Genomic DNA, 27,929 nt, shown 5'->3' on the forward strand with positions numbered 1-27,929 from the left:
TTGGGGTGTCATTTTACATATACCCATGCTGGGTGAGAGAAATATCTTGGCAAAAGACAACTTTTCCCATTTTTTAATACAAAGTTGGCATTTGACCAAGATATTTATCTCACCCAGCATGGGTATATGTAAAAAGACACCCCAAAACACATTCCCCAACTTCTCCTGAATACGGAGATACCAGATGTGTGACACTTTTTTGCAGCCTAGGTGGGCAAAGGGGCCCATATTCCAAAGAGCACCTTTCGGATTTCACTGGTCATTTTTTACAGAATTTGATTTCAAACTCCTTACCACACATTTGGGCCCCTAGAATGCCAGGGCAGTATAACTACCCCACAAGTGACCCAATTTTGGAAAGAAGAGACCCCAAGGTATTCGCTGATGGGCATAGTGAGTTCATGGAAGTTTTTATTTTTTGTCACAAGTTAGTGGAATATGAGACTTTGTATGAAAAAAAAAAATCATCATTTTCCACTAACTTGTGACAAAAAATAAAAAATTCTAGGAACTTGCCATGCCCCTCAAGGAATACCTTGGGGTGTCTTCTTTCCAAAATGGGGTTACTTGTGGGGTAGTTATACTACCCTGGCATTTTCCAGGGGCCCTAATGTGTGGTAAGTAGGTAAATGACCTGTGAAATCTGAAAGGTGCTCTTTGGAATGTGGGGCCCTTTGCCCACCTAGGCTGCAAAAAAGTGTCACACATGTGGTATCTCTGTATTCAGGAGAAGTTGGGGAATGTGTTTTGTGGTGTCATTTTACATATACCCATGCTGGGTGAGAGAAATATCTTGGCAAAAGACAACTTTTCCCATTTTTATATACAAAGTTGGCATTTGACCAAGATATTTATCTCACCCAGCATGGGTATATGTAAAATGACACCCCAAAACACATTCCCCAACTTCTCCTGAATACGGAGATACCACATGTGTGACACTTTTTTGCAGCCTAGGTGGGCAAAGGAGCCAAAATTCCTTTTAGGAGGGCATTTTTAGACATTTGGATACCAGGCTTCTTCTCACGCTTTGGGGCCCCTAAAATGCCAGGGCAGTATAAATACCCCACATGTGACCCCATTTTGGAAAGAAGACACCCCAAGGTATTCAATAAGGGGCATGGCGAGTTCATAGAAAAAAAAATTTTTTGGCACAAGTTAGCGGAAATTGATTTTTTGATTTTTTTCTCACAAAGTCTCCCTTTCCGCTAACTTGGGACAAAAATTTAAATCTTTCATGGACTCAATATGCCCCTCAGCGAATACCTTGGGGTGTCTTCTTTCCAAAATGGTGTTATTTGTGGGGTGTTTGTACTGCCCTGGCATTTGAGGGTCTCCGCAATCATTACATGTATGCCCAGCATTAGGAGTTTCTGCTATTCTCCTTATATTGAGCATACAGGTAATGAGATTTTTTTTTTTCCGTTCAGCCTCTGGGCTGAAAGAAAAAAATGAACGGCACAGATTTCTTCATTCGCATCGATCAATGTGGATGAAAAAATCTCTGCCAAAAAAAGAAAAAGGAGGGGAAAGGCGTCTGCCAGGACATAGGAGCTCCGCCCAACATCCATACCCACTTAGCTCGTATGCCCTGGCAAACCAGATTTCTCCATTCACATCAATCGATGTGGATGAATAAATCATTGCCGGGATTTTTTTTTTTATATATACAAAGTGTTTGCCAAAGTATATGAACACCGCCACCTCCTCAGCTCATATGCCTCGGCAAACGTATCTTTTACTGCAGAGGAGAAATCTCATCTTGCAGCGCTGCATACACCGACTTGCGTGTAATCTGACAGCAGCGCAATGCTTCTGTCCGAATGCACATAAGTGCTGCAGCTATTCGATCGGTTGGTCCACCTGGAAGGTAAAAAAAACAAAACAAAAAAGAAAAAACCAGGCCGCAACGCAATAAATTTATTAACTTTTGAACAGAACATATTAAACTTTTTTAAACTTTTTTAACTGAACGTTAACTTTTTTACTTACCGGTATTTTTTTTTTTGTTTAGTTTTTTTTTACCTTTATAGAACAAACCTCTCCTTCCCCATGGGACAATGTGCAAAGCGCAAATCGCCCAAAGATGTGGCGAAGTACGTTATGCACTTTATCCCAGGTGAAAGGAGAGGTTTGCAGCAGCTGTGAGTAAAAGGGCCCTAATAGCCCTGTGTGCCTGTCCTGTGAGATGCAATCCCTATGCTAGGTGTACCTGTGTGTGGTACTTCCGGAAACACTCACCAAAGCATAGGGCAGGGTGGTCAGGACAGTCAGGACAGAAATAGCGGGTGTCACGCCTTATTCCACTCCCGCTACAGACACAACATCTTTTTCGGGGTGACGGTTGGGTTGAGGTACCAGGAACGACACTGGGGAAATGTCGCTCGTGTAGATGGCTAACTACACTGGTGGATGGGGCCACGGAACCTCCTGGATACAGGAGGTTCTCGATGATCTCTTCCTGGAATTTGAGGAAGGATCCTGTTCTCCCAGCCTTACTGTAGAGAACAAAACTATTATACAGCGCCAATTGAATTAAATATACAGACACCTTCTTATACCAGCATCTGGTTCTGCGGGAAACTAAATACGGAGACAACATCTGGTCATTGAAGTCCACCCCTCCCATGAGCGCATTATAGTCGTGGACACAGAGGGGCTTTTCAATGACACTGGTTGCTCGCTCAATTTGGATTGTAGTGTCTGCGTGAATGGAGGAGAGCATGTAAACGTCACGCTTGTCTCTCCATTTCACCGCGAGCAGTTCTTCGTTACACAAGGCAGCCCTCTCCCCCCTTGCAAGACGGGTGGTCGCGCGGTGCCACAGGCGCAAATCCATTCTAGAAACAAATGCCTAAAGAGGGCCACACTTGTGTAAAAATTGTCCACATAAAGATGGTACCCCTTGCCGAATAAGGGTGACACCAAGTCCCAGACTGTCTTCCCACTGCTCCCCAGGTAGTCAGGGCAACCGACCGGCTCCAGGGTCTGATCTTTTCCCTCATAGATCCGAAATTTGTGGGTATAGCCTGTGGCCCTTTCACAGAGCTTATACAATTTGACCCCATACCGGGCACGCTTGCTTGGGATGTATTGTTTAAAGCCAAGGCGCCCGGTAAAATGTATTAGGGACTCGTCTACGCAGATGTTTTGCTCGGGGGTATACAAATCTGCAAATTTCTGGTTGAAATGGTCTATGAGGGGCCGAATTTTGTGGAGCCGGTCAAAAGCTGGGTGACCACTGGGACGGGAGGTGGTGTTGTCGCTAAAATGCAGGAAACGGAGGATGGCCTCAAATCGTGCCCTGGACATAGCAGCAGAGAACATGGGCATGTGATGAATCGGGTTCGTGGACCAATATGACCGCAATTCATTCTTTTTAGTTAGACCCATGTTGAGGAGAAGGCCCAAAAAAACTTGGACTGGTTTCCACCGGAAAGGCTGGGCATAATAGCTTCCCGGGTTGGCGGATATAAATTGTGTGGCATACCAGTTTGTCTCTGCCACGACTAAGTCCAAGAGCTCCGCAGTCAAGAACAGCTCAAAAAATCCCAGGGCCGAACCGATTTGAGCCGTCTCAACCCGAACTCCAGTCTGGGCGGTGAAAGGGGGAACTAATGGTGCGGCTGAAGTTGGTGACTGCCAATCAGGGTTTGCCAGCACCTCAGGGATTCTAGGGGCTCTACAGGCCTGTCTGTGCGGTGGCTGCGATGGGGTAACTACTGCACGTGCCACCGTACCAGCTTCAACTGCCCTTCTGGTGCTCGCCACGTCACCATGTTGTACGGCAGTGCTGGTACTAGGTCCAGGGAGGGCTGCGCTGCTGGTGTATGCCTCACCACGTGATCCGGCAGCGACAGCCCCACTCTGCTGCTCTTGAAGCGGATCCTGCATAACCTGTGGTCTAGCGACACGGGGCCTGGTACGCCTGGTGCTATCAGGGACCTCCACCTCCTCGTCCAAACTTTGGGTCAGAGAGCCACTGCTTTCCACAGGTTCATATTCTGACCCGCTAGATTCGTCAGATGAGGGTTCCCACTCCTCATCCGACTGGGTCAGAATCCTGTAGGCCTCTTCAGAAGAATACCCCCTGTTTGACATTTTGGACTACTAAATTTAGGGGTATTCCCTGAGACTACCCAAGAAAAAAAGCAAACCTGTCTTACAAAGGGGAGGCTAGCGAAGTACCGGAGGCCACTGCGGTTGATAAAAAATATCAAAACTGATTTTTTTATCGCCGCAGTGCGTGTAAAAAGAATGTGCAGTGATCAAAAAAATATATATTTTTTGTCACTGCGGTGGGGCGGGCGTGGGTGAACGCACGTGTGGGCGACCGATCAGGCCTGATCGGGCAAACACTGCGTTTTGGGTGGAGGGCGAGCTAAGGTGACACTAATACTATTATAGATCTGACCGTGATCAGTTTTGATCACTTACAGATACTATAAAAGTACAAATGCTGATTAGCAATACGCTAAACAGCGAATAAGTGACTGCGGTGCGGTGGGCTGGGCGCTAACTCACGCTAAACTACCTAACCAAGGGGCCTAAACTATCCCTAAAACCTAACAGCCAATACTAGTGAAAAAAAAAAAGTGACAGTTTACACTGATCACTTTTTTTCCTTTCACTAGTGATTGACAGGGGCGATCAAAGGGGTGATCAAAGGGTTAATTGGGGTGCAGGGGGGTGATCTGGGGCTAAAGTGTAGTGTTTGGTGTACTCACAGTTCAGTCTGCTCCTCTGCTGGATCCAACCGACGAAAAGGACCAGCAGAGGAGCAGACAAGCCATATAACAGATCATATTTACTAATATGATCTGTTATATGACTTGTGATTGGATTTTTTGAAAATCGCCAGCCTGCCAGCCAATGATCGCTGCTGGTAGGCTGGTGACGAACTTGTTCTTTAAATTTTGCTGGCCCGCGATGCGCATGCCACAGGGGGCCTAATATGTCCCTTTGCCAAACTCTCTGCAATATACTTCCGCATAGCTTCTCTTTCAGGTTGGGAAAGGTTGTATAGTCGAGATTTTGGCAGTTTAGCTCCAGGGATGAGATTGACCGGACAATCATATTCTCGATAGGGAGGCAGCTCCTGAGCTCCACCCTCCGAGAATACGTCCGCAAAGTCAGAGAGAAACTGAGGTAGGACCATAATTGACACCCCTGAGATAGAAGCACAAAGACAGTTGTCCAAACAAAATTCACTCCAGCTACTGATTTGTCTTGTTTGACAGTCAATAGTAGGGTTATGCTTTATGAACCACGGTAAACCCAAAACCATCGGAGCAGGCAAGCCCTTCATAACAAAACAAGAAATGGACTCAGCATGTGAATTACCCACCCTTAGGCCTCATGCACACGACCGTTTTTTTTTTAAGGTCCGCAAAAACGGGGTCCGTAGGTCCATGATCCGTGACCGTTTTTTCATCCGTGGGTCTTCCTTGATTTTTGGAGGATCCACGGACATGAAAAAAAAAGTCGTTTTGGTGTCCGCCTGGCCATGCGGAGCCAAACGGATCCGTCCTGAATTACAATGCAAGTCAATGAGGACGGATCCGTTTGACGTTCACACAATATGGTGCAATTGCAAATGGATCCGTCCCCCATTGACTTTCAATGTAAAGTCAGGAGTCCCTTTTATAAGATCGGATCGGAGTTTTCTCAAATCCGATGGTATATTTTAACTTGAAGCGTCCCCATCACCATAGGAACGCCTCTATGCTAGAATATACCATCGGATTTGAGTTAGATCGTGAAACCCAGATCCGACAGTATATTCTAACACAGAGGCGTTCCCATGGTGATGGGGACGCTTCAGGTTAAAATATACTAAAAGAACTGTGTACCTGACTTCCCCCTGCTGCCTGGCAGGTGCTGCCAGGCAGCAGGGGTCAGACCCCCCCACCCCCCTGTAGTTAACACATTGGTGGCCAGTGCGGCCGGCCCCCCCTCCCTCCCCTGTATTTAACACATTGGTGGCCAGTGCGGCTGGCCCCCCGTCCCTCCCCTGTAGTTAACACACTGGTGGCCAGTGTGGCCGGCCCCCCCTGCCTCCCCTATAGTACTGTAGTTTCATTGGTGGCCAGTGGGCCCGCCCCTCCCTCCCCCTCCTAATTAAAATCTCCCCCCCTATCATTGGTGCGAGCGGAGAGTACCGATCGGAGTCCCAGTTTAATCGCTCGGGCTCCGATCGGCAACCATGGCAACCAGGATGCTACTGCAGTCCTGGTTGCCATGGTTACTTAGCAATTTTTAGAAGCCTTATACTTACCTGCGAGCTGCGATGTCTGTGACCGGCCGGGCGCTCCTCCTACTGGTAAGTGAAAGGTCTGTGCGGCGCATTGCTTATAGCACAGACCTGTCACTTACCAGTAGGAGGAGCGCCTGGCCGGTCACCGACATCGCAGCTCGCAAGTAAGTATAATGCTTCTAAAAATTGCTAAGTAACCATGGCAACCAGGACTGCAGTAGCGTCCTAGTTGCCATGGTTACCGATCGGAGCCCCAGCGATTAAACTGGGACTCCGATCGGTACTCTCCGCTGCCACCAATGATAGGGGGGAGATTTTAATTAGGAGGGGGAGGGAGGGGGGGCCCACTGGCCACCAATGAATCTACAGTACTACAGGGGAGGGAGGGGGGCCGACTGCACTGGCCACCAATGTGTTAACTACAGGGGAGGGAGGGGGGCTGGCCACCAATGTGTTAACTACAGGGGAGGAAGGGGGTGCCGGCCGCACTGGCCACCAATATGTTAACTACAGGGGAGGGAGGGGGGGCCCACTGGCCACCAATGAATTTAAAACTGGGGAGGGAGGGGGGTGTGCCCCCTCCTGCCAGGCAGCACATGATCTCTTATAGGGGGCTATGATAAGCACAATTAACCCCTCAGGTGCAGCACCTGAGGGGTTAATTGTGCGGATTACAGCCCCCTGTAAGAGATCGGGTGCTGCCAGGCAGCAGGGGGCAGTCATGTACACAGTTCAAAGTATATTCTAACTAGAAGCGTCCCCATCACTATGGGAATGCCTCTGTGTTAGAATATACTGTCGGATCTGAGTTTTCACGAAGTGAAAACTCAGCTCTGAAAAAGCTTTTATGCAGACGGATCTGCGGGTCCGTCTGTGTGAAAGTAGCCTACGGCCACGGACCACGGATGCGGATGCCAATCTTGTGTGCATCCATGTTTTTTCACGGACCCATTGACTTGAATTGGTCCGTGAACCGTTGTCCGTCAAAAAAATAGGACAGGTCATATTTTTTTGACGGACAGGAAACACGGATCACGGATACGGCTGCAAAACGGTGCATTTTCCGATTTTTCCACGGACCCATTGAAAGTCAATGGGTCCGCGAAAAAAAACGGAAAACGGAACAACGGCCGTGGATGCACACAACGGTCGTGTGCATGAGGCCTTAACTGAATATCATAAACGATATATATGAGTAAGACTCTATTGTGAGAGAGGGGAGGAATCAATAGCAAACACTGGTATCTCTTTATCTAAAGTGCTAGTTCGAGAAAACCAAGATTTTGGAGTAACTGAAAATCAATAAGGTTTACCCCCGCACCACTGTCAACAAATACCTTAAAATCTAAATTTCCTGAGTCTTGCGCCACCATGGCAGGCAGGAGGAAATGAGTATTGCAGGGAGAATGCATATATGCTTGCCCAGACTCCCCATTCACACTACCAAGAGTTTTTTTTTCTCTTTATGTGAATACCTCCGTAGTTTTTCAATACCGCTTTGAGGTTTAACAAAAGGACATGCACAAACAAAATGACCTTCTTTTCCACAGAAGTAACATAGCTTATTCAGCTTCCTAAAATCCCTATTACCTGAGCGAAAGGAAACCTGGCCCAACTGCATAGGCTCCTCTCCTGCCCCAGATTCAAAAGTTATATTACCCCGGGGACTAGGTGGAATGGATTCACTTAAAGACGGGATCCCCCGCTAGAGAGGAATCTCATACCTTTCTCTAAGACGTCTATCAAGCTGCACTGCCAAAGACATAGCCATCTCCAATTAATCGGAATACTCATAAAAAGCAAGGGCATCTTTCAACCTCTCAGATAGCCCTTGACAAAACTGACTCCGGAGGGCAGGATCATTTCACCTCGAGACCGTTGCCCATCTTCTAAATTCTGCACAATACGACTCCACAGCACATTCTCCCTGTAACAAACTGTGCAGCTTAGATTCAGCCATAGAGACCCGGTCTGGGTCATCATAAATCAAGCCCAAGGCTCTACAAAATTGATCCACCGACCGGAGGGATGGTGAACCGGTCGGCAGAGAAAAAGCCCAGGACTGCACATCCCCTTTGAGCAGAGATATCATGATCCCCACTCTTTGATTCTCATCACCAGATGACATCGGCCGCAGACGAAAATACAACCTGCAGGACTCCCTGAACCGAATAAAGTCATCACCACCCCCTGAGAACCTATCAGGGAGAGCGACTTTAGGCTCTAAGCAGACCTGATTTTCTCCAACGGCGCCAGACGCCAGAGCATTCTGACACCGTGCAACAAAACTGCGGAGATCAGCAAAATCCCTGCATGCGATCAACCAAGGCATCCATAGTCTCCATTTCGCAAACAGCAGGGATATGACAGTTTTTTAGGCGGGTTATAATGTCACGATAGGTAGGTAAGCAGGGAAATAACCAAACACTGGAAAATAAACAGAACAAACGACTAGGCCCAAAAGCTAGGGAGAAAAGGGTCACCTCCTAGCGATCCCTAAAAGCTTTCCCTAAACTGCTGTGCCCATGTGCATACCCTTAGGGTGGATATGCACATGCCCTCGTGCCTAAACCTAAACACCCTGGGCAAACCCTAAGCAGCAGGGAAAAGGGAAGAGGCAACTTGCTTCTTCAAACCAGGAGGAAGCAAGCGTCTCCCTAGAGGCCTAGAAAAAACACACAAAGGGAAATTAAGGAGAGGACTTATCTTGAGCAGAGCTGGAGCAGACGATCAACCGCAAATCAAGAACTCCCAGCAAAGAACTATAACCTGCACAGGCCACTGGGGAGGCGGGATAAATAGCCTCACTAACAATGAAACCCAGTACACCTGTGGGAAGGTGGATCCAGCTCAAACCCAAAACAAACAAAGAAGTCAGACATGTGCAGCCAGTCTGACAGATCTCCGCATATTCACAGGGCAAGGCATGACAGTGGGTTTATGAGATATAATTAGATACTGTATATAGTGATAGTAACAGGTTGGCTAACTCACGGTCACCATCCCTTGAGGTACAGTAGATGGCATTATGGAAGCAAACACTTTGGAAATTCAGTTCACAACAACACATTTTGGTTTATCTAAGCACAGCATTTTTTTCATAAGACTGTCTACCACTAAGCAGATATACTTCTAATTAGCATGATACACAATGAATATTCCACATCTAGCATCTCAAGTAGTTAAATTTATATTAAACCTGCAGTTTTTGAAGGTGATTGTTGGAAGGGAAGAGTTCCTTCCTGACAATCGCCTGCTAGTCAAAGGAGGAGACTGCTGCTATTACATATAGCAATCTCCTACTCAGTATGGGGAGGAGAGATCACTAATGCCAACGCTCATCCCCATCATTGTTTTCCGGCAGAAGATCGTCATTAGACACCACGATCTGCTGTCAGCAAACTATAATTTTTAAACCTGCTAAACGATTGGTGGCAGTATTATTGTTAACAAGCATTTTTGTGAAAACATGTTAGTGATTAGAGATGAAAAATTCAATTTGGCAACTTTGCCGAAGTTAGCAGAAAAATGTGATTAATTATGAATTAATAAGTCACGAATCGCTATAAATCAGGTAAACCCACTCTGCCTCTGCTGTGGACAGGTTGCGGCCATGCTGTGGTGAAGAATCTGCAGCTACATTTCTTTTAACAATGAAGACCACACTGTATAGTCGGTCTTCATTGTTAATGGCTGCGCGGCACCTTTAATGCACCTTTAAACAGGGCTGTTGCTCGTATGGGGTTTGGCTGGTTAGGTGGGGGGACAATATGTATATTATTGCTGTTCTTGCCTGCAATCTCATGCAGGATTTTTGACAATAAACACAGAATATTAATCAGCTCTGGCATACCCACTTCTCCAACCTTAGCGCTCTCCTGGCCTACAGATGGGAACCCTTCTTCTGCCATCTGTTTTTCCTCCTTCTCAAAGAGAGTTCAGAGAAGAGCTACTAAACTACTACATGGAATGCAGGATAAGGCTACTTTCACACTGCCATTCAGAGCAGGTCCGTCTGATGTCTGCTCAGACGGATCCGCTCCTATAATGCAGACGTTTGGATCCTTTCAGAACGGGTCCGTCTGCATTATAGTTTAAAAAAAATTCTAAGTGTGAAAGTAGCCTGAACGGATCCGTCCAGACTTTACATTGAAAGTCAATGGGGGACGGATCCGTTTGAAGATTGAGCCATATGGTGTCATCTTCAAGCGGATCCGTCCCCATTGACTTCCATTGTAAGTCTGGACAGAACCTCTTGCCTCCGCACGGCCAGGCGGACACCCGAACGCTGCAAGCAGCGTTCAGGTGTCCGCTTGCTGAGCGGAGCGGAGGCTGAACGCTGCCAGACTGATGCATTCTGAGCGGATCCGCGTCCACTCAGAATGCATTAGGGCAGTACGGATGCGTTCGGGGCCGCTTGTGAGCCCCTTCAAACGGAGCTCACAAGCGGACACCCGAACGGCAGTGTGAAAGTAGCCTAAAACTTACCAGGAAAGGACCTTGACATGTATAGCTTGGAAGATAGACGAGACAGAGGGGATATGATAGAAACTTTTAAATACATAAAAGGAATCAACAAGGTAAAAGAGGAGAAAACATTTAAAAGAATAAAAACTGCTACAAGAGGACATAGTTTTAAATTAGAGGGGCAAAGGTTTAAAAGTAATATCAGGAAGTAGTGGATGCATGGAATAGCCTTCCTGCAGAAGTGGTAGCTGCAAATAAAGTGAATGAGTTTAAAGGGACACTGACAGGCCCGATAAACATATTAAGTTATTCCTATGCAGTCATAGGTCTATTAAAGTGTATTCCAACGATATAAGAGTACCTCCTGTCCGCATTTTAAACCATGTAAAAACAACTTTATAATCATCTGTCAATCAGCTTTCTTCATGCCCAAGGGGCGGTTTTTCACATCTCTTTATGCCCAAGGGGCGTTTTTACTCCTACCTTCGTGCCCAGCCGTGCCTCAACTGTCGCTTCCTAGAAGGTACAAGTGAGTTCAATGCCAGGGTCTCCTGCTGCATTGAACTCACTTTTACCTTCTGCGCGTGCGCCGGATAACTTGCCCGGCACCCTCACTCGCAGTGCGCCTGCGTCCCTTATTCAATGCCAGCGTCTCCTGCTGCGCCTGCGTCGGCTCGGGAGGATCGGGGACTGTAAAAGCCGCCCAGCCAGTGAATAATAATGAGCTGGGCGGCGCTAGGAAGCGACAGTTGAGGCGCGGCTGGGCACGAAGGTAGGAGTAAAAACGCCCCTTGGGCATAAAGAGATGTGAAAAACCGCCCCTTGGGCATAAAGGAAGCTGGTTGACAGATGATTATAAAGTTGTTTTTACATGGTTTAAAATGCGGACAGGGGGTACTCTTATATCGTTGGAATACACTTTAATAGACCTATGACTGCATAGGAATAACTTAATATGTTTATCGGGCCCGTCAGTGTCCCTTTAAGCATGCATGGGATAGGCATAAGGCCATCCTTCATATAAGATAGGGCCAAGGGCAATTCATAGTATTCAGTATATTGGGCAAACTAGATGGGCCAAATGGTTCTTATCTGCCAACACATTCTATGTTTCTATGTTTCTCCACATTATCTAATATCGAGGAGAATATGTCTTCATGAACATCCAGCTCCTCCACTCTCTGCATCTTGCTGACTTTTCTAGGACTTGGAGACTGTTCCGCTCTCCAACCACTGAATATGTGTGGTTCTGCCTTAAAAATAATTCTCTCTCTTTGCAGTAGCTACCTTTGTATACTATATGTACAATATCAATCAAATCAAAAGATTATTTTTTTCCCCTTTTTTAACCCCTTAAGGACTCGGCCCTATTTCACCTTACGGACTTGGCCATTTTTTGCAAATCTGACCAGTGTCACTTTAAGTGCTGATAACTTTAAAACGCTTTGACTTATCCAGGCCATTCTGAGACCGTTTTTTCATCACATATTGTACTTCATGACACTGGTAAATTGAAGTAAAAAAAAAATCATTTTTATTTATAAAAAAATACCAAATTTACCAAAAATTTGTAAAAAATTGCAAATTTCCAAGTTTCAATTTCTCTACTTCTATAATACACTGCTCCAAAAAATAAAGTGAACACAAAAATAACACATCCTAGATCTGAGTTAATTAAATATTCTTCTGAAATACTTTGTTCTTCACATAGTTGAATGTGCTGACAACAAGATCACACAAAAATAAAAAAATGGAAATCAAATTTTTCAACCCATGGAGGTCTGGATTTGGAGTCACACTCAAAATTAAAGTGGAAAAACACACTACAGGCTGATCCAACTTTGATGTAATGTCCTTAAAACAAGTCAAAATGAGGCTCAGTAGTGTGTGTGGCCTCCACGTGCCTGTATGAACTCCCTACAACGCCTGTGCATGCTCCTGATGAGGTGGCGGATGGTCTCCTGAGGGATCTCCTCCCAGACCTGGACTAAAGCATCTGCCAACTCCTGGACAGTCTGTGGTGCAACGTGACGTTGGTGGATAGAGCGAGACATGATGTCCCAGATGTGCTCAATTGGATTCAGGTCTGGGGAACGGGCGGCCCAGTCTATAGCATCAATGCCTTCGTCTTGCAGGAACTGCTGACACACTCCAGCCACATGAGGTCTAGCATTGTCTTGCATTAGGAGGAACCCAGGGCCAACCGCACCAGCATATGGTCTCAAAAGGGGTCTGAGGATCTCATCTCGGTACCTAATGGCAGTCAGGCTACCTCTGGCGAGCACATGGAGGGCTGTGCGGCCCTCCAAAGAAATGCCACCCCACACCATTACTGACCCAATGCCAAACCGGTCTTGCTGGAGGATGTTGCAGGCAGCAGAACGTTCTCCACGGCGTCTCCAGACTCTGTCACGTCTGTCACATGTGCTCAGTGTGAACCTGTTTTCATCTGTGAAGAACACAGGGCGCCAGTAGCGAATTTGCCAATCTTGGTGTTCTCTGGCAAATGCCAAACGTCCTGCACGGTGTTGGGCTGTGAGCACAACCCCCACCTGTGGATGTCGGGCCCTCATATCACCCTCATGGAGTCTGTTTCTGACCGTTTGAGCAGACACATGCACATTTGTGGCCTGCTGGAGGTCATTTTGCAGGGCTCTGGCAGTGCTCCTCCTGTTCCTCCTTGCACAAAGGCGGAGGTAGCGGTCCTGCTGCTGGGTTGTTGCCCTCCTATGGCCTCCTCCATGTCTCCTGATGTACTGGCCTGTCTTCTGGTAGCGCCTCCATGCTCTGGACACTACGCTGACAGACACAGCAAACCTTCTTGCCACAGCTCGCATTGATGTGCCATCCTGGATAAGCTGCACTACCTGAGCCACTTGTGTGGGTTGTAGACTCCGTCTCATGCTACCACTAGAGTGAAAGCACCGCCAGCATTCAAAAGTGACCAAAACATCAGCCAGGAAGCATAGGAACTGAGAAGTGGTCTGTGGTCACCACCTGCAGAACCACTCATTTATTGGGGGTGTCTTGCTAATTGCCTATAATTTCCACCTGTTGTCTATCCTATTTGCACAACAGCATGTGAAATTGATTGTCACACAGTGTTGCTTCCTAAGTGGACAGTTTGATTTCACAGAAGTGTGATTGACTTGGAGTTACATTGTGTTGTTTAAGTGTCCCTTTATTTTTTTGAGCAGTGTACATAGTAATACCTCCAAAAATAGTTATTACTTTACATTCCCCATATGTCTACTTCATGGTTGGATATTTTTAGGAATAATATTTTATTTTTTAGGGATGTTACAAGGCTTAGAAATTTAGAAGCAAATCTTGAAAATGTTCATAAATTTTCAAAAACCCAATTTTTAGGGACCAGTTCAGGTCTGAAGTCACTTTGCGATGCTTATATAATAGAAACCACCCAAAAATGACCCCATTATATAAACTACCCCCCTCAAGGTATTCAAAACTGATTTTACAAACTTTGTTAACCCTTTATGTGTTCCTCAAGAATTTATGGAAAATAGAGATACAATTTAAAAATTTCACTTTTTTGGGAGATTTTCCATTTAAATTTTTTTTTTTACAGTTACAAAGCAAGGATTAACAGCCAAACCAAACTCAATATTTATGGCCCTGATTCTGTAGTTTACAGAAACACCCCATATGTGGTCGTAAACTACTGTACGGGCACACGGCAGGGCGCAGATGGAAAGGAATGCCATACGGTTTTTAAGAGGCAGATTTTGCTGGACTGTTTTTTTTTACACCATGTCCCATTTGAAGCCCCCCTGATGCACCCCTAGAGTAGAAACTCCATAAAAGTGACCCTATCTAAGAAACTACACCCCTCAAGGTATTCAAAACTGATTTTTCAAATGTTGTTAACCCTTTAGGTGTTCGAAAGAATTAATGGAAAATAGAGATACAATTTCAAAATTTCACTTTTTTGGCAGATTTTCCATTTTAATTATTTTTTCCAGTCACAAAACAAGGGTTAACAGCCAAACCAAACTCAATATTTATGGCCCTGATTCTGTAGTTTACAGAAACACCCCATATGTGGTCGTAAACCGCTGTACGGGCACACGGCAGGGCGCAGAAGGAAAAGAATGCCATACGGTTTTTTGGAAGGCAGATTTTGCTGGACTGTTTTTTTTTTTACACCATGTCCCATTTGAAGCCCCCCTGATGCACCCCTAGAGTAGAAACTCCAAAAAAGTGGCCCCATTTTAGAAACTACGGGATAGGGTGGCAGAATTGTTGGTACTAGTTTATGGTACATATGATTTTTGGTTGCTCTATTACACTTTTTTGTGAGGCAAGATAACAAGAAATAGCTGTTTTGGCACCGTTTTTATTTTTTGTTAATTACAACATTCATCTGACAGGTTAGATCATGTGATATGTTTATAGACCAGGTTGTCACGGATGCGGCGATACCTAATATGTATACTTCTTATTTGTTTATGTAAGTTTTACACAATGATTTCATTTTTGAAGCAAAAAAAATCATGTTTTAGTGTTTCCATAGTCTGAGAGACATAATTTTTTCAGTTTTTGGGAGATTACCTTGGGTAGGGTATGATTTTTGCGGGATGAGATGACGGTTTTATTGGCACTATTTTGGGGTGCGTGTGACTTTTTGATCGCTTGCTATTACACTTTTTATGATGTAAGGTGACAAAAAATGGTTTATTTAGCACAGTTTTTATTTTAAATTTTTTATGGTGTTCGTCTGAGGGGTTAGGTCATGTGATATTTTTATAGATCCGGTCGATACGGACGCGGCGATACCTAATATGTATACTTTTTTTTATTTATGTAAGTTTTACACAATAATATCATTTTTGAAACAAAAAAAAATCATGTTTTAGTGTCTCCATATTCTGAGAGCCATAGTTTTTTCAGTTTTTGGGCGATTATCTTAGGTAGGGTCAAATTTTTTGCGAGATGAGATGACGGTTTGATTGGCACTATTTTGGGGTGCATATGACTTTTTTATTGCTTGCTATTACACTTTTTGTGATGTAAGGTGACAAAAAATGGTTTATTTAGCACAGTTTTAATTTTTTATTTTTTACGGTGTTCATCTGAGGGGTTAGGTCAAGTGATATTTTTATAGAGCCGGTCGATATGAACACGGCTTCTCTAAATATGTATACTTTTTTTTATTTCTGTAAGTTTTACACAATAACAGCTTTTTTAAAACAAAAAAATGATGTTTTAGTGTCTTCATATTCTGAGCTATAGTTTTTTTATTTTTTGGGCGATTGTCTCAGGTAGGGGCTCATTTTTTGCGGGATGAGGTGATGGCTGTTTTGGCACCGTTTTTATTTTTTGTTAATTACAACATTCATCTGACAGGTTAGATCATGTGATATGTTTATAGACCAGGTTGTCACGGATGCGGCGATACCTAATATGTATACTTCTTATTTGTTTATGTAAGTTTTACACAATGATTTCATTTTTGAAGCAAAAAAAATCATGTTTTAGTGTTTCCATAGTCTGAGAGACATAATTTTTTCAGTTTTTGGGAGATTACCTTGGGTAGGGTATGATTTTTGCGGGATGAGATGACGGTTTTATTGGCACTATTTTGGGGTGCGCTGAATGATTTCAGTGGGCATCCTGTCACAATTAACCCCCGCCGCACCGCAATCTACTTTTAAACTTAGGACGTAATAATACGTCCTGAGTCCTTAAGGACTCTGGAAACAGGGCATACCGGTACGCCCTAAGTCCTTACGGGGTTAAATCATTTCACTAGAAGTCAAGGATTATTAGAATTAGCAATGTTATATACAGCACTGTATATATTAAACTAACGCTATCATTTTTTTTGTTTTGTTTTCTTCAAGACTCCGTTCAAGATTGCCCTAGAAATTGTGATGGAAATGGTGAATGTGTTTCAGGAATTTGTCATTGCTTTCCAGGATTCCATGGGGCAGACTGTGCAAAAGGTACTGGTATATTTGGATATTCTGTTCTTTATCAGACCAAATGAAAAAATGTTAACTTCACCATAACCTTTCTAAAAAGTGTGTTAACGGACTCGACAAGGCACGCTAGGAAAATTCTCCATTGGGTGGTTGAGAAATGGCATAAACAACTTTTGACAACTCCCAAGTAACGTAATGTCATATATTTTTTTTTTCCAAAGCTGGTCATCTCGCATCACATATCACATGATTTGTCAAGGCAATAGGAAAAGCAAGAAAGGGCACCACTGTAGGTTCATCAATTTTGTACTTCAGCAAATTTCCTAATACAGAAATGTGTTTCCCCAACTGCACACAGAGCTACATAGATTTCTATCTATATTTCAATTTAAAATACTGCTTAACCCTTAGGATACTAGAGGTTTTTTCATTTTTATTTTTTTTCCCTATGCTCTTTAAGCCATAACTTTTTTATAATTGCGGTTACATAGCTGTATGAAGGCGTATTTTTTTCAGGACAAGTTGTACTTTCTAGTGACTATTAATTATGGCATAAAATGTAGTGGGAAGCAGTAAAAAAATTCCAAATGGGGCAGGATTGCACAAAAAAAAGCAATTCCTCCACCATTTTACGGGTTTTTTCCCCACGGCATTTTGTTTACAGCAAAAATGACCCATGCTCTTCATTCTTCATTACAACGATACCCCATATGTATAGATTCTTTATATCTAAATAGTGTAAAAATAATTTTACACTTTGATAATCTTTTTTTTTTTTACATCACCATATTCTGACCCCCATAACTTTTTTTTATACTTATGTCTACTGAGCTGTTTAGGGCATCATTTTTTGAGGAAGAATCTGTAGTTTTTATTGATACCATTTTGGAGTGTGTGTGACTTTTTGATCACATTTTATTACATTTCTTTGAGTAAGAGAAGTCATGATAAAATGGCAAATCAGCCATTTTGACCCTTTGTTTCTGTTACTCCATTTGCCGTATTGGAATTTCTTTCTCTATTTTATTGGTATGGGCGTTTTCGGTTGTGGTGATACCCATGATGTATATATTTATTGTTATTTAGGTATTTATTTTTTTATTATACGGAAAGAGGAGCGATTTAAACTTTTATATCCTTTTACTTTTTATATACTATATTTTTTTAAATAAAAAAATAATAATTCTGATGCTATTGTGGCTCATATATAAGCCTATAAATTGTTTTTTAATTTTTAATTTTGGTCTATCAGGGATTTTTAAAATGCCATTCAAACTCGATTTTGCTCATTTCTTATCCTGGCCTTCCATCAGCTGGGTGAAGATGGCCCCCCTTCAATCGGCACAAACAAAAACTCCAGTGTGTTTCTTTAGTGCTACGTTTGTGCTGTTTTGTGCTGCAAAAATTAACATTTGTGCTGCTTTTATTTGTAAGATAATAGCAATTGTTTGTTTAAAGATGATGACATCACCAGCCCCCCTACAACAGCAAAAAGACATGAAACTTGCTGGATGGTTAGTGCTACGTTTGTGCCGTTTAAAATCTCCATTCTATCTCCTTTCGTTGTCAAGTTATTAACCATTTATTAAAGGGTCATCAAAGGTCACCCAGCCCCCCACTACAGCCAAAAGTGACAGTCACTATGTCGCCCAGAAGAAGGGACCCTGTGTGGCCCCAGAACGTTGGCTGTTTGACGCATGTAAAGATTGAATAAAAAGTGCTTTACTTCTTGCACATATCATCAAATGCTGGTGACTTCTATTGTGGACTGTATCTGACACAGCGCCATCCATGTTGTCACTTCAAGCACCAACCTCTTACTCAAGGTCTGTACGCTGTATGGAGTGCAGGTGATTTGTTAAGTGTAGGTAGCAAAGGTTTTTATGCACTTCCCGTGGACACGTGCAGTTACCGTTTAATGAAGACTGTGAAAAATTCAGAACTTAATATGGATATCTCTATGTTTTGGTTTATTTGTTCTTCATTTGTCATTGATTTTCATGAAAACTTTAGGATCTACAGTTTGTAAAATGATTTGTAGAATAAGTATGTTTAAGACACATTTTACTATTCTACTTCTTGATAGTTAGTATTTTTTTTTTTGGCTGTAGCTATAATCATTCTTACCTCAAGTGATGTCAGTCCATATTAACTTGTCTTACTACCTGTGTAAAGTGAGTATGCATCAGCCCTGTTAATGGAGTTCATAAAATTAAGCAGCACAAATGATAATTTTTGCAGCACAAATGCAGCACTAACCAACCAGCCCGGTTTCGTGCTTTTTGGCTGTGGTGGGAGGCTGGGTGACCTTTCAATAAATGGTTAAAACTTGAAAACAAAAAGGAGGAAAAATGTAGATTTAAATGGCACAAACGTAGCACTAACCAACCAGCCCGGTTTCGTGTCTTTTAGCTGTGGTGGGGGGCTGGGTGACCTTTGGTGACCTTTTAATAAATGGTTAATAACTTGACAACAAAAGGAGATTGCTGTAAAAGGGCTGTGTACTAGCTTGTACACACTGTGATACCTTTTGGCGCAAAAACCACAATAGCGAAAGTTGTCTTTTTAGGAATATTTATTTGTTCAGGTGACAACGCGTTTGAGAGTACAAATACTCCTTTGTCAAGTCTAAAAGAAACAGTAGTATGTGAGGCGATGGAATCAGAAAATAATACATAAGGATAAAACATAGCGAAAAACAATATATATATAGGTATGTTATAGACAATATTAGCAGATCATAATAATAATAGATCAGATAGATGTGGGATTAAAATATAAGGTAAAGATTTTTTTAAAAATGCAAGAGGAGGCCATGGTTGACGTGGTGGCCTAGGTACAGAGAGAACGGATGGACTAATATAATATTGTAATATTATAATGATTAAAAATAAAGGATAAAAAATATTAATAATAAATATTAATAAAAGAATGTGACTATGGGTGCAGCTGTCAGGGGGTTCATGATTGATTGTATTATTTCTCCAGTGGCGTTTGGGCTAACCACAGATGTACTATTATTTGAAGGATGACAATGGGCCTGGTGTGCCGTCAGTGGTCCCTTGGGTGGTGATGGGTCATATGTATACGCACACACACAAACATCCGCATGTGGAATGGGAAGCAAATTCATACATATAGATACACAAATACATAAATGCACATTTACAATAGTCAAAAAGGATGTGATGGTATATGTGGGTGGTGGTGGGGGGAAGGCACATGGGGGGAGATAAGGTGGAGGCAGTTACCTTAAGGGCCGGGCATACACGATTGGCAGGGCTGGTCCAATTGCTAGAGTTAGAATAAGGGGAAAAGACATTATTATCCATCTCAGTTAAAAAGTTCAATTGGTATGGGTGGTTAATTTAACTAATTATAACTATTTGTTTAACTAATTATTTGACTAATCAGATATAATGGGATACATGGTGTGGGTATGTAGGTCAGAGTGTTACCTGGTGCCGGGTCCTGTCCTTGTGTAGCGCGGCTTGCCATGTGTGTGCAAGCGCGCGCTTTAAGAGCCGAACAGAGGGAGGAGGTGTGGCAGTTTGCCGGCATTGGATTGGAGGATGTGAAGAGGCGGGGGGGGGGGCTATTCACGGACTGCTGCGGTGGAAGTTCTAAGTGTTTGTGCGCTCTGGGGGAGGTGTGGCAGCTTGCTGGCAGTTCATTGGGGGATGTGAGAAGGCGGGGGCCGGAGCTACTTGCGGGCTGCTGCGGTGAACTCTGTTGGTGTCAGTGCGCTTAGTGACCTGATGTTGTTGCGCTAATGTCGGCGGTTATGCACTGATGTCGGGGAAGGGGTGTGTGGGTGTAGGATATATGAATATGGTCAGTGGTGTGGGTGATTGGTGATACATGGGTGGACAAATTGGGATGGGATGAGGTTGATTGAGGGGGTGACGACCTGAGGGAAGCGAAGTATGGTGGTGAATGTGGGTGATAGTAGATGACGATGGTGTTAATGATGATGGCACCCCTGGTGATACCAAACCAATTCACACCGGTGTCCGCATGCACGTGTGTGTGTGTGTACACACATATACACATATACAGGTGTGTATGTGTGTATATATATATATATATATATATATATATATATACATGTGTAAAAACACCCCCTCTCATCACCATCACTTTATAACATTGTCTACCCCCATCATTTATTCAGTCCATCATCCTTTTATTGTCTCCATCATCATCAATATCACCATACACCATCACCTACACCATCACACAATAATTATCCACCATGTAGTCGCATAAACTGATCCCCTCCACCACCATTATAATAATCATCATCATCATCATCATCAGGGGTGCCATCATCATTAACATCAATATCACCATACACCATCACCTACACCATCACACAATAATTATCCACCATGTAGTCGCATAAACCGATCCCCTCCACCACCATTATAATAATCATCATCATCACCAGGGGTGCCATCATCATTAACACCATCGTCATCTACTATCACTCCCATTCACCACCATACTTCGCTTCCCTCAGGTCGTCACCCCCTCAATCAACCTCATCCCATCCCAATTTGTCCACCCATGTATCACCAATCACCCACACCACTGACCATATTCATATATCCTACACCCACACACCCCTTCCCCGACATCAGTGCATAACCGCCGACATTAGCGCAACAACATCAGGTCACTAAGCGCACTGACACCAACAGAGTTCACCGCAGCAGCCCGCAAGTAGCTCCGGCCCCCGCCTTCTCACATCCCCCAATGAAATGCCAGCAAGCTGCCACACCTCCCCCAGAGCGCACAAACACTTAGAACTTCCACCGCAGCAGTCCGTGAATAGCCCCCCCCCCGCCTCTTCACATCCTCCAATCCAATGCCGGCAAACTGCCACACCTTCTCCCTCTGTTCGGCTCTTAAAGCGCGCGCTTGCACACACATGGCAAGCCGCGCTACACAAGGACAGGACCCGGCACCAGGTAACACTCTGACCTACATACCCACACCATGTATCCCATTATATCTGATTAGTCAAATAATTAGTTAAACAAATAGTTATAATTAGTTAAATTAACCACCCATACCAATTGAACTTTTTAACTGAGATGGATAATAATGTCTTTTCCCCTTATTCTAACTCTAGCAATTGGACCAGCCCTGCCAATCGTGTATGCCCGGCCCTTAAGGTAACTGCCTCCACCTTATCTCCCCCCATGTTCCTCCCCCCCCCACCACCCACATATACTATCACATCCTTTTTGACTATTGTAAATGTGCATTTATGTATTTGTGTATCTATATGTATGAATTTGCTTCCCATTCCACATGCGGATGTTTGTGTGTGTGCGTATACATATGACCCATCACCACCCAAGGGACCACTGACGGCACACCAGGCCCATTGTCATCCTTCAAATAATAGTACATCTGTGGTTAGCCCAAACGCCACTGGAGAAATAATACAATCAATCATGAACCCCCTGACAGCTGCACCCATAGTCACATTCTTTTATTAATATTTATTATTAATATTTTTTATCCTTTATTTTTAATCATTATAATATTACAATATTATATTAGTCCATCCGTTCTCTCTGTACCTAGGCCACCACGTCAACCACGGCCTCCTCTTGCATTTTTAAAAAAATCTTTACCGTATATTTTAATCCCACATCTATCTGATCTATTATTATTATGATCTGCTAATATTGTCTATTACATACCTATATATATATTGTTTTTCGCTATGTTTTATCCTTATGTATTATTTTCTGATTCCATCGCCTCACATACTACTGTTTCTTTTAGACTTGACAAAGGAGTATTTGTACTCCGAAACGTGTTGTCACCTGAACAAATAAATATTCCTAAAAAGACAACTTTCGCTATTGTGGTTTTTGCGCCAAAAGGTATCACAGTGTGTACAAGCTAGTACACAGCCCTTTTACAGCAGTCTATATCACTCCTCTGGAGTACTGGCGACTCCAAGGATTGAGAAAGATACCGGCAGCATACCTCATCTGGATCGAATTTTTACTCCCCCCGCCGCCTTTGCAAGTGTTGTGCTGACACAAGCACAAACACCAGAAGGTGAGTGTAATTACTGATACAGTACTCTATCTAACACTATCTACCAGAAACTACTACCCTATGAGCGCCTTGTTTCCCGTTTATCTCGCCAAATTAGCAACAAAAGGAGATAGAATGGAGATTTAAACGGCACAAACCAGCACAAACGTAGCACTAACCATCCAGAAAGTTTCATGTCTTTTTGCTGTTGTAGGGGGGCTGGTGATGTCATCATCTTGAAACAAACAATTGCTATTATCTTATAAATAAAAGCAGCACAAATGTTAATTTTTGCAGCACAAAACAGCACAAACATAGCACTAAAGAAGGACACTGGAGTTTTTGTTTGTGCCGATTGAAGGGGGGCCAGCTTCGTCCAGATCCTGCAATCTGGTGGTTCAAAATAAGAATTGCAGCATGAACACTTTCAACCTCATGAGCGAGGCTGAAAGTGTTCAGTGCAAGTGGTGGGAACCCCAGAAGCCCGTAATCTCACTTGGTCACGGTATCTAAAGCATTTAATTACCGTGATCAGCATTATTGCAGGTCATGGTAATTTGCTGCAGGTCTCTGCTGTTTGAAACAGCAGAGATCTGCCGGCCATGACTCCCGCTGCACGCGCGAGTGGGTTCCATGTTTACATATCGCTCCAGCGCCATACATGTACAGTGCTGGTAGCGAACGGGTTAATCCCTTCCTGCTCCCGTTATTACATCTCTGTAAGCAGTGACTTAATGCTGAGCACCCTATTACTATCATGCTGTGATGACTCAATCTTATGAGCATGTGGCAGCTTAATCCCACAGATACTGCACTCAATAGTGACCACGACATTAGTGTTGCTAACCTTAATTTTTCTTTATTCTAGACAAGCAATGTTTTTTACAGACACATTTGGAAACCATAATAATAAATAACAAACAATAATAATAAACACTAAAAAAGCTACAATTTCTGGGGAAATTGTGTGAAATGTTCTTGCTCCCATCAGTAGTCTACAACTGGAGTGGGTGGAGTAACTGGGTGGAGTGGCTTGAGTAACTGTGGAAAGGTTGGACTGGGCAGAGTAACTGTGTGGAGTGTTTGGAGTGAGTAAAGATAGTAAACATTACACTAACTAATTGATTGATCAAATTTAAAAAGAGCACATGGCAAGCTTGATAGAGTGAGAAATGCATTTCAACTTTTATTTATTTATATAGCACATTTAATTGCAATGTTGTTGCCCAAAGTGCTTCACAGTTATATTAAAACATGCATTTATAAAAACATTAGCAGACAATTTGTGTAGGTGGGCTTGAAAATGAGGGAGTGGTGGCAGTTTAGACATAATGTCCTGATTTTTCAGCTCACACTCTAGCTTTTGTCACTCTGCTGGCTGCTCACACACCTGGGTTCCTATGGCAACTCACTCTACAGCAAGGGCAGAGAAGAGTGGTTAAAAACAAACAGCTCCAACTTGCTCACTTCACTGGCAGTTGCCATCTTCAAACGGTTGTAGTTTAAAAATGATAAATCCTACAGCGAAGAGCTTTATATTGTGAGAATCACCAGAAGACCCAGACCTACATTTTGATGCATAGTATATCTCTGAAATATTAAAAAGTGAATGCACAGTTGCAGTTAGAAATTGCCCTTCAAATTTGAGGTGGCTAGAGTGGAGTTTTAATGAATGTCAATGGGCGGCATGAGTTGCAAACAAATGGTCATATTGTGAAAACTATCAGGACTATGGCTTAGCCATGTACATTTTTGGGCAGCAGGGATAGCTGAACGTTTTGATATAATATTTGTGTAGGTGGGCTTGAAAATGAGGGAGTGGTGGCAGTTTAGAAATCATGTCCTGATTTTTCAGCTCCCACTCTAGCTTTTGTCAGCTCCCACTCTAGTTTTGAACATTCTGCCATTCAATTTCGCCACAAAAATGCTGATATTTTGTGAACCATTTGGCGAAACGTTCCACAAAGTAATAGCACACCAATCGAGAACAACCATAACAGTAAGTGGTCTTGCCATGCAAGAACACTTAATAATAAATAATATAGATAATAAACAATACAGGTTAGTATCCTGAAATGAATTAATTACCATCATTTGCTCTGAAGTGTAAAGTGATGGCAACAAGAGTTATCTGTTGAAGTGCCACGAGCCTCAAAATCATACTGACCCACAGAATAAATCTAAAGTGTAACTTTTACTACCCACTTAACGGAAAATATGAAACCCTAAAAACAATGGTGGAATTGAGTTGTTTTTTTCACACTGCCCCCAAAAACTGTTTTAAAAGTTATATGGTACAGTAGAGATACCCAAAATGGTGGCATTAAATAATACAATGTGACCACATAGAACAAGCCCTCATATGGCTATGTAGAAGGAAAAGTTATGAAATGTGGAGATGAAAACAAGAAAAAAAAACTGGCAAGTCCTAAATACCAAGCTAGGCTGTGTCCTTAAAGGCTATGTACACCTTTGGGGGCTTTTCTTTATTATTGCATGGAACTCCTTTTGAGCTAAAAATATATATTTTTGAATTGGTCTTTATGGCATCCTTTTTTCTGCACAGAGCTGACATGGTCTAGTAGCACCCTTTGGATTTTCTGTCTTTTCTGTCAGACCAGAAGCAAACGGACTCCATATATGTGATATTATAAACACTTAGGGCTCATGCACACAAACATATTTTTTTTCCATGTCCATTCTCTTTTTTTTGTGGACCGTATGCAGAAAGATTCATTTCAATGGGTCCGCAAAAAAAAAACTAAGTTACTCCGTAGGCATTCTGTTTCCGTATGTCCGTTCCGTGAAAATATGTCCTTTTATTGTCCGTATCACGGACAAGGATAGTACAGTTTTATTAGGGGCCAGCTGTTCCGTTCTGCAAAATACAGAATGCACACGGAAGTCATCCATATTTTTGCGGATTCGTTTTTTCTGGATCTCAAATTCATAAGGTCCTGTGTGTTAGCGCAATTCATGCGCTTCTCCTTCTTCTTTGTGTGGTGCCAAATCAATTAGAAGAATAAGTATGTGTACACCATACTGCTTTATAATGAGACCAGACACACTAGGTGGTTTCATGAAAGCAACTTCTCATCTTCCCTGAGCCATGGTAGAAGAGACCCTTTATTCACAGTACATTGACTTAAATAGCAGACATGACATCACAAAAGAGGTGTTCCTTAAGAAGAGACTATTCGCTCCTTAACCTGATAGGAGTGGTTTAGGTAGATTTGAAAACTGTAATGTAATCCCCTCTTCCCCCTCCCTTATTGACCTTCTCATACATATGGTTTGCAGCCATCTAGTGGACAGAAATGTGTACTACAGAATATTCGCATTATATATGCATAGAATAATAAATCCATCTCTCACAAATCCCTCCTTTTGCGGGAAATAGACCAAAGGTGAACAGGCAAAGTGAGGTACTCTCCCAACGCCCTAAACAGCGAAGAGCTGGACTTTCCTTATTGCTTCACCAGGTCCCCTCAACTCCCTTTCGGGTTTGCCTTCACCTTGTCCTATTTACCCCGCAACCATCAACAAGGTTTTATTTACTTAAGGATGGAATAATCTGTGTCTTTGACAGGGGCACAGCACATATACATAGTGTGGGCATGGATGTATTATACATTTTCAAAAACAATTTTCCTAAAATGTAGAACTATATGACAGCCTGTTAAAACCAAATTCTAATAACATTGTAGTCGCTGAACCAGTTCCCAAAACATTATTCTGGCCATGATATTAATTTCAGAATTTTTCCCATCAGTTAATTTGATAAAGTCCATCAGTTTCTTCAGATCCTTGGTGATCCTTCCATCAGGGGCAGTGTTGTCCGGAATGTAGATGCAGCAGGAACTGTTGACCCCTCCTTTTTCTGCTGTCAAGGACCAGTCGGTTCTGTAGAGTCATCACTGGAAAAGAGCTCAGTTGTTCCACCATTCCTTGCATAGCATCACAGATATAATTCACTAATCTCTGTTGATGACAATAGAGATGTTAATCCAATCAAATTTTTATTTTTACTAATCATGGGAGTTAATGACTCAAATCCTGCAACTATCTGACTTCTTGCTTTAAATTCATCAGAAACTCTTCTACAGATTCCCATGGCATCCATGTATAAACGTGAGTCAAAGGATGTAGGCAGTGACCTCCTTAGGCTACTTTCAAATCTCCACACAATCACCAGATATCTGCGTTTTGATAATTTTGGTTGATAAACCAACTGTCAGAGTAAACGTTAGAGTCACTACTTGTCTTCTTCAGCTGAATTATGTAAGAACAATATCCTGGAGGGAAAACACCAAAGGGCTTTCCTGTATAAATCCTGTCTCTAAGGTTAGTTTGTCATTATATTTTAAATTTGGCCAAATATTTAATGTCAATTATAGGTAAGGATGTAGGAGCCACAGATGCAACTGAACTTTGAGGTTTCTCTCTTACCAACATTCTAGATTGGCCTAGGGGATCTTTGTCACTTTACACATGCTCCTAACACATATATCCCCGAATCCTGTTGGATAGGACTTCTAATGGACAGGAACAGAGGATTAGACTCATCGTGTTAACAGCTGTTTGGTGGTGTTCCCTTCAGAATAGTCATCCCTTGCAACAAACCTTCAGCTTTACTGGCTCTAGAGGTAGTTTCAACTGGTTTATATTCCCAACACTTTAGACTAGTGCTCCATTCTGTTAATCTCCAATATCCACAGTTGGTATGGTCATATCTAAACACAATTACCATAGACTGGGTCAGTTCCAGTCACACAGATGTACTTATCAGACCAAAACCAAGTGTCCTATCTGTCATCTGTCTTACAGTCCACTATAATGCAAAAGTCAACTTAGTTGTTCCTGACTCATCTTGATAATATATCACCGTTGGAATTTTATTTGACTGTGATTTCCCCTTTGTACAATATGGAACAAACAATAAGGCATGAAACAACATTATGGCTCTTATAGTCCTGGCACTTGATTGCAATACGATCAGTTTTTCCTTGCAATTCAACAGCAGTGGCGGCGGTTATCAGGACTTGATGTAGATCTTCAAACCGTAGCTCTAGGACTTTCCACACGTCTCTCGTTTCACCACTATCCAATCTCCTGATTGTAAAGAATGAATCGCTTCTATATAGTCTGGATTCTAGGAAACAGCTAAAACTTGGAAATACACATTAGACAATAAATTT

General features: G+C 42.8%; 1 protein-coding gene across 1 annotated transcript in view; it reads left to right on the forward strand.

Moving 5' to 3' along the window:
• The window catches only part of TENM2 (teneurin transmembrane protein 2), a 3,383,593-nt gene that overhangs the window by 1,840,342 nt on the left and 1,515,322 nt on the right, over positions 1–27,929 (forward strand). Inside the window, exon 9 of the mRNA XM_040404927.1 lies at positions 16,588–16,689. Coding sequence (XP_040260861.1) covers positions 16,588–16,689 — 102 coding nt within the window. The remainder of the gene's footprint in view (positions 1–16,587; positions 16,690–27,929) is intronic.

The sequence above is a fragment of the Bufo bufo genome, chromosome 1 (assembly GCF_905171765.1).
Source record: "Bufo bufo chromosome 1, aBufBuf1.1, whole genome shotgun sequence".
Classification (NCBI taxonomy): domain Eukaryota; kingdom Metazoa; phylum Chordata; class Amphibia; order Anura; family Bufonidae; genus Bufo; species Bufo bufo.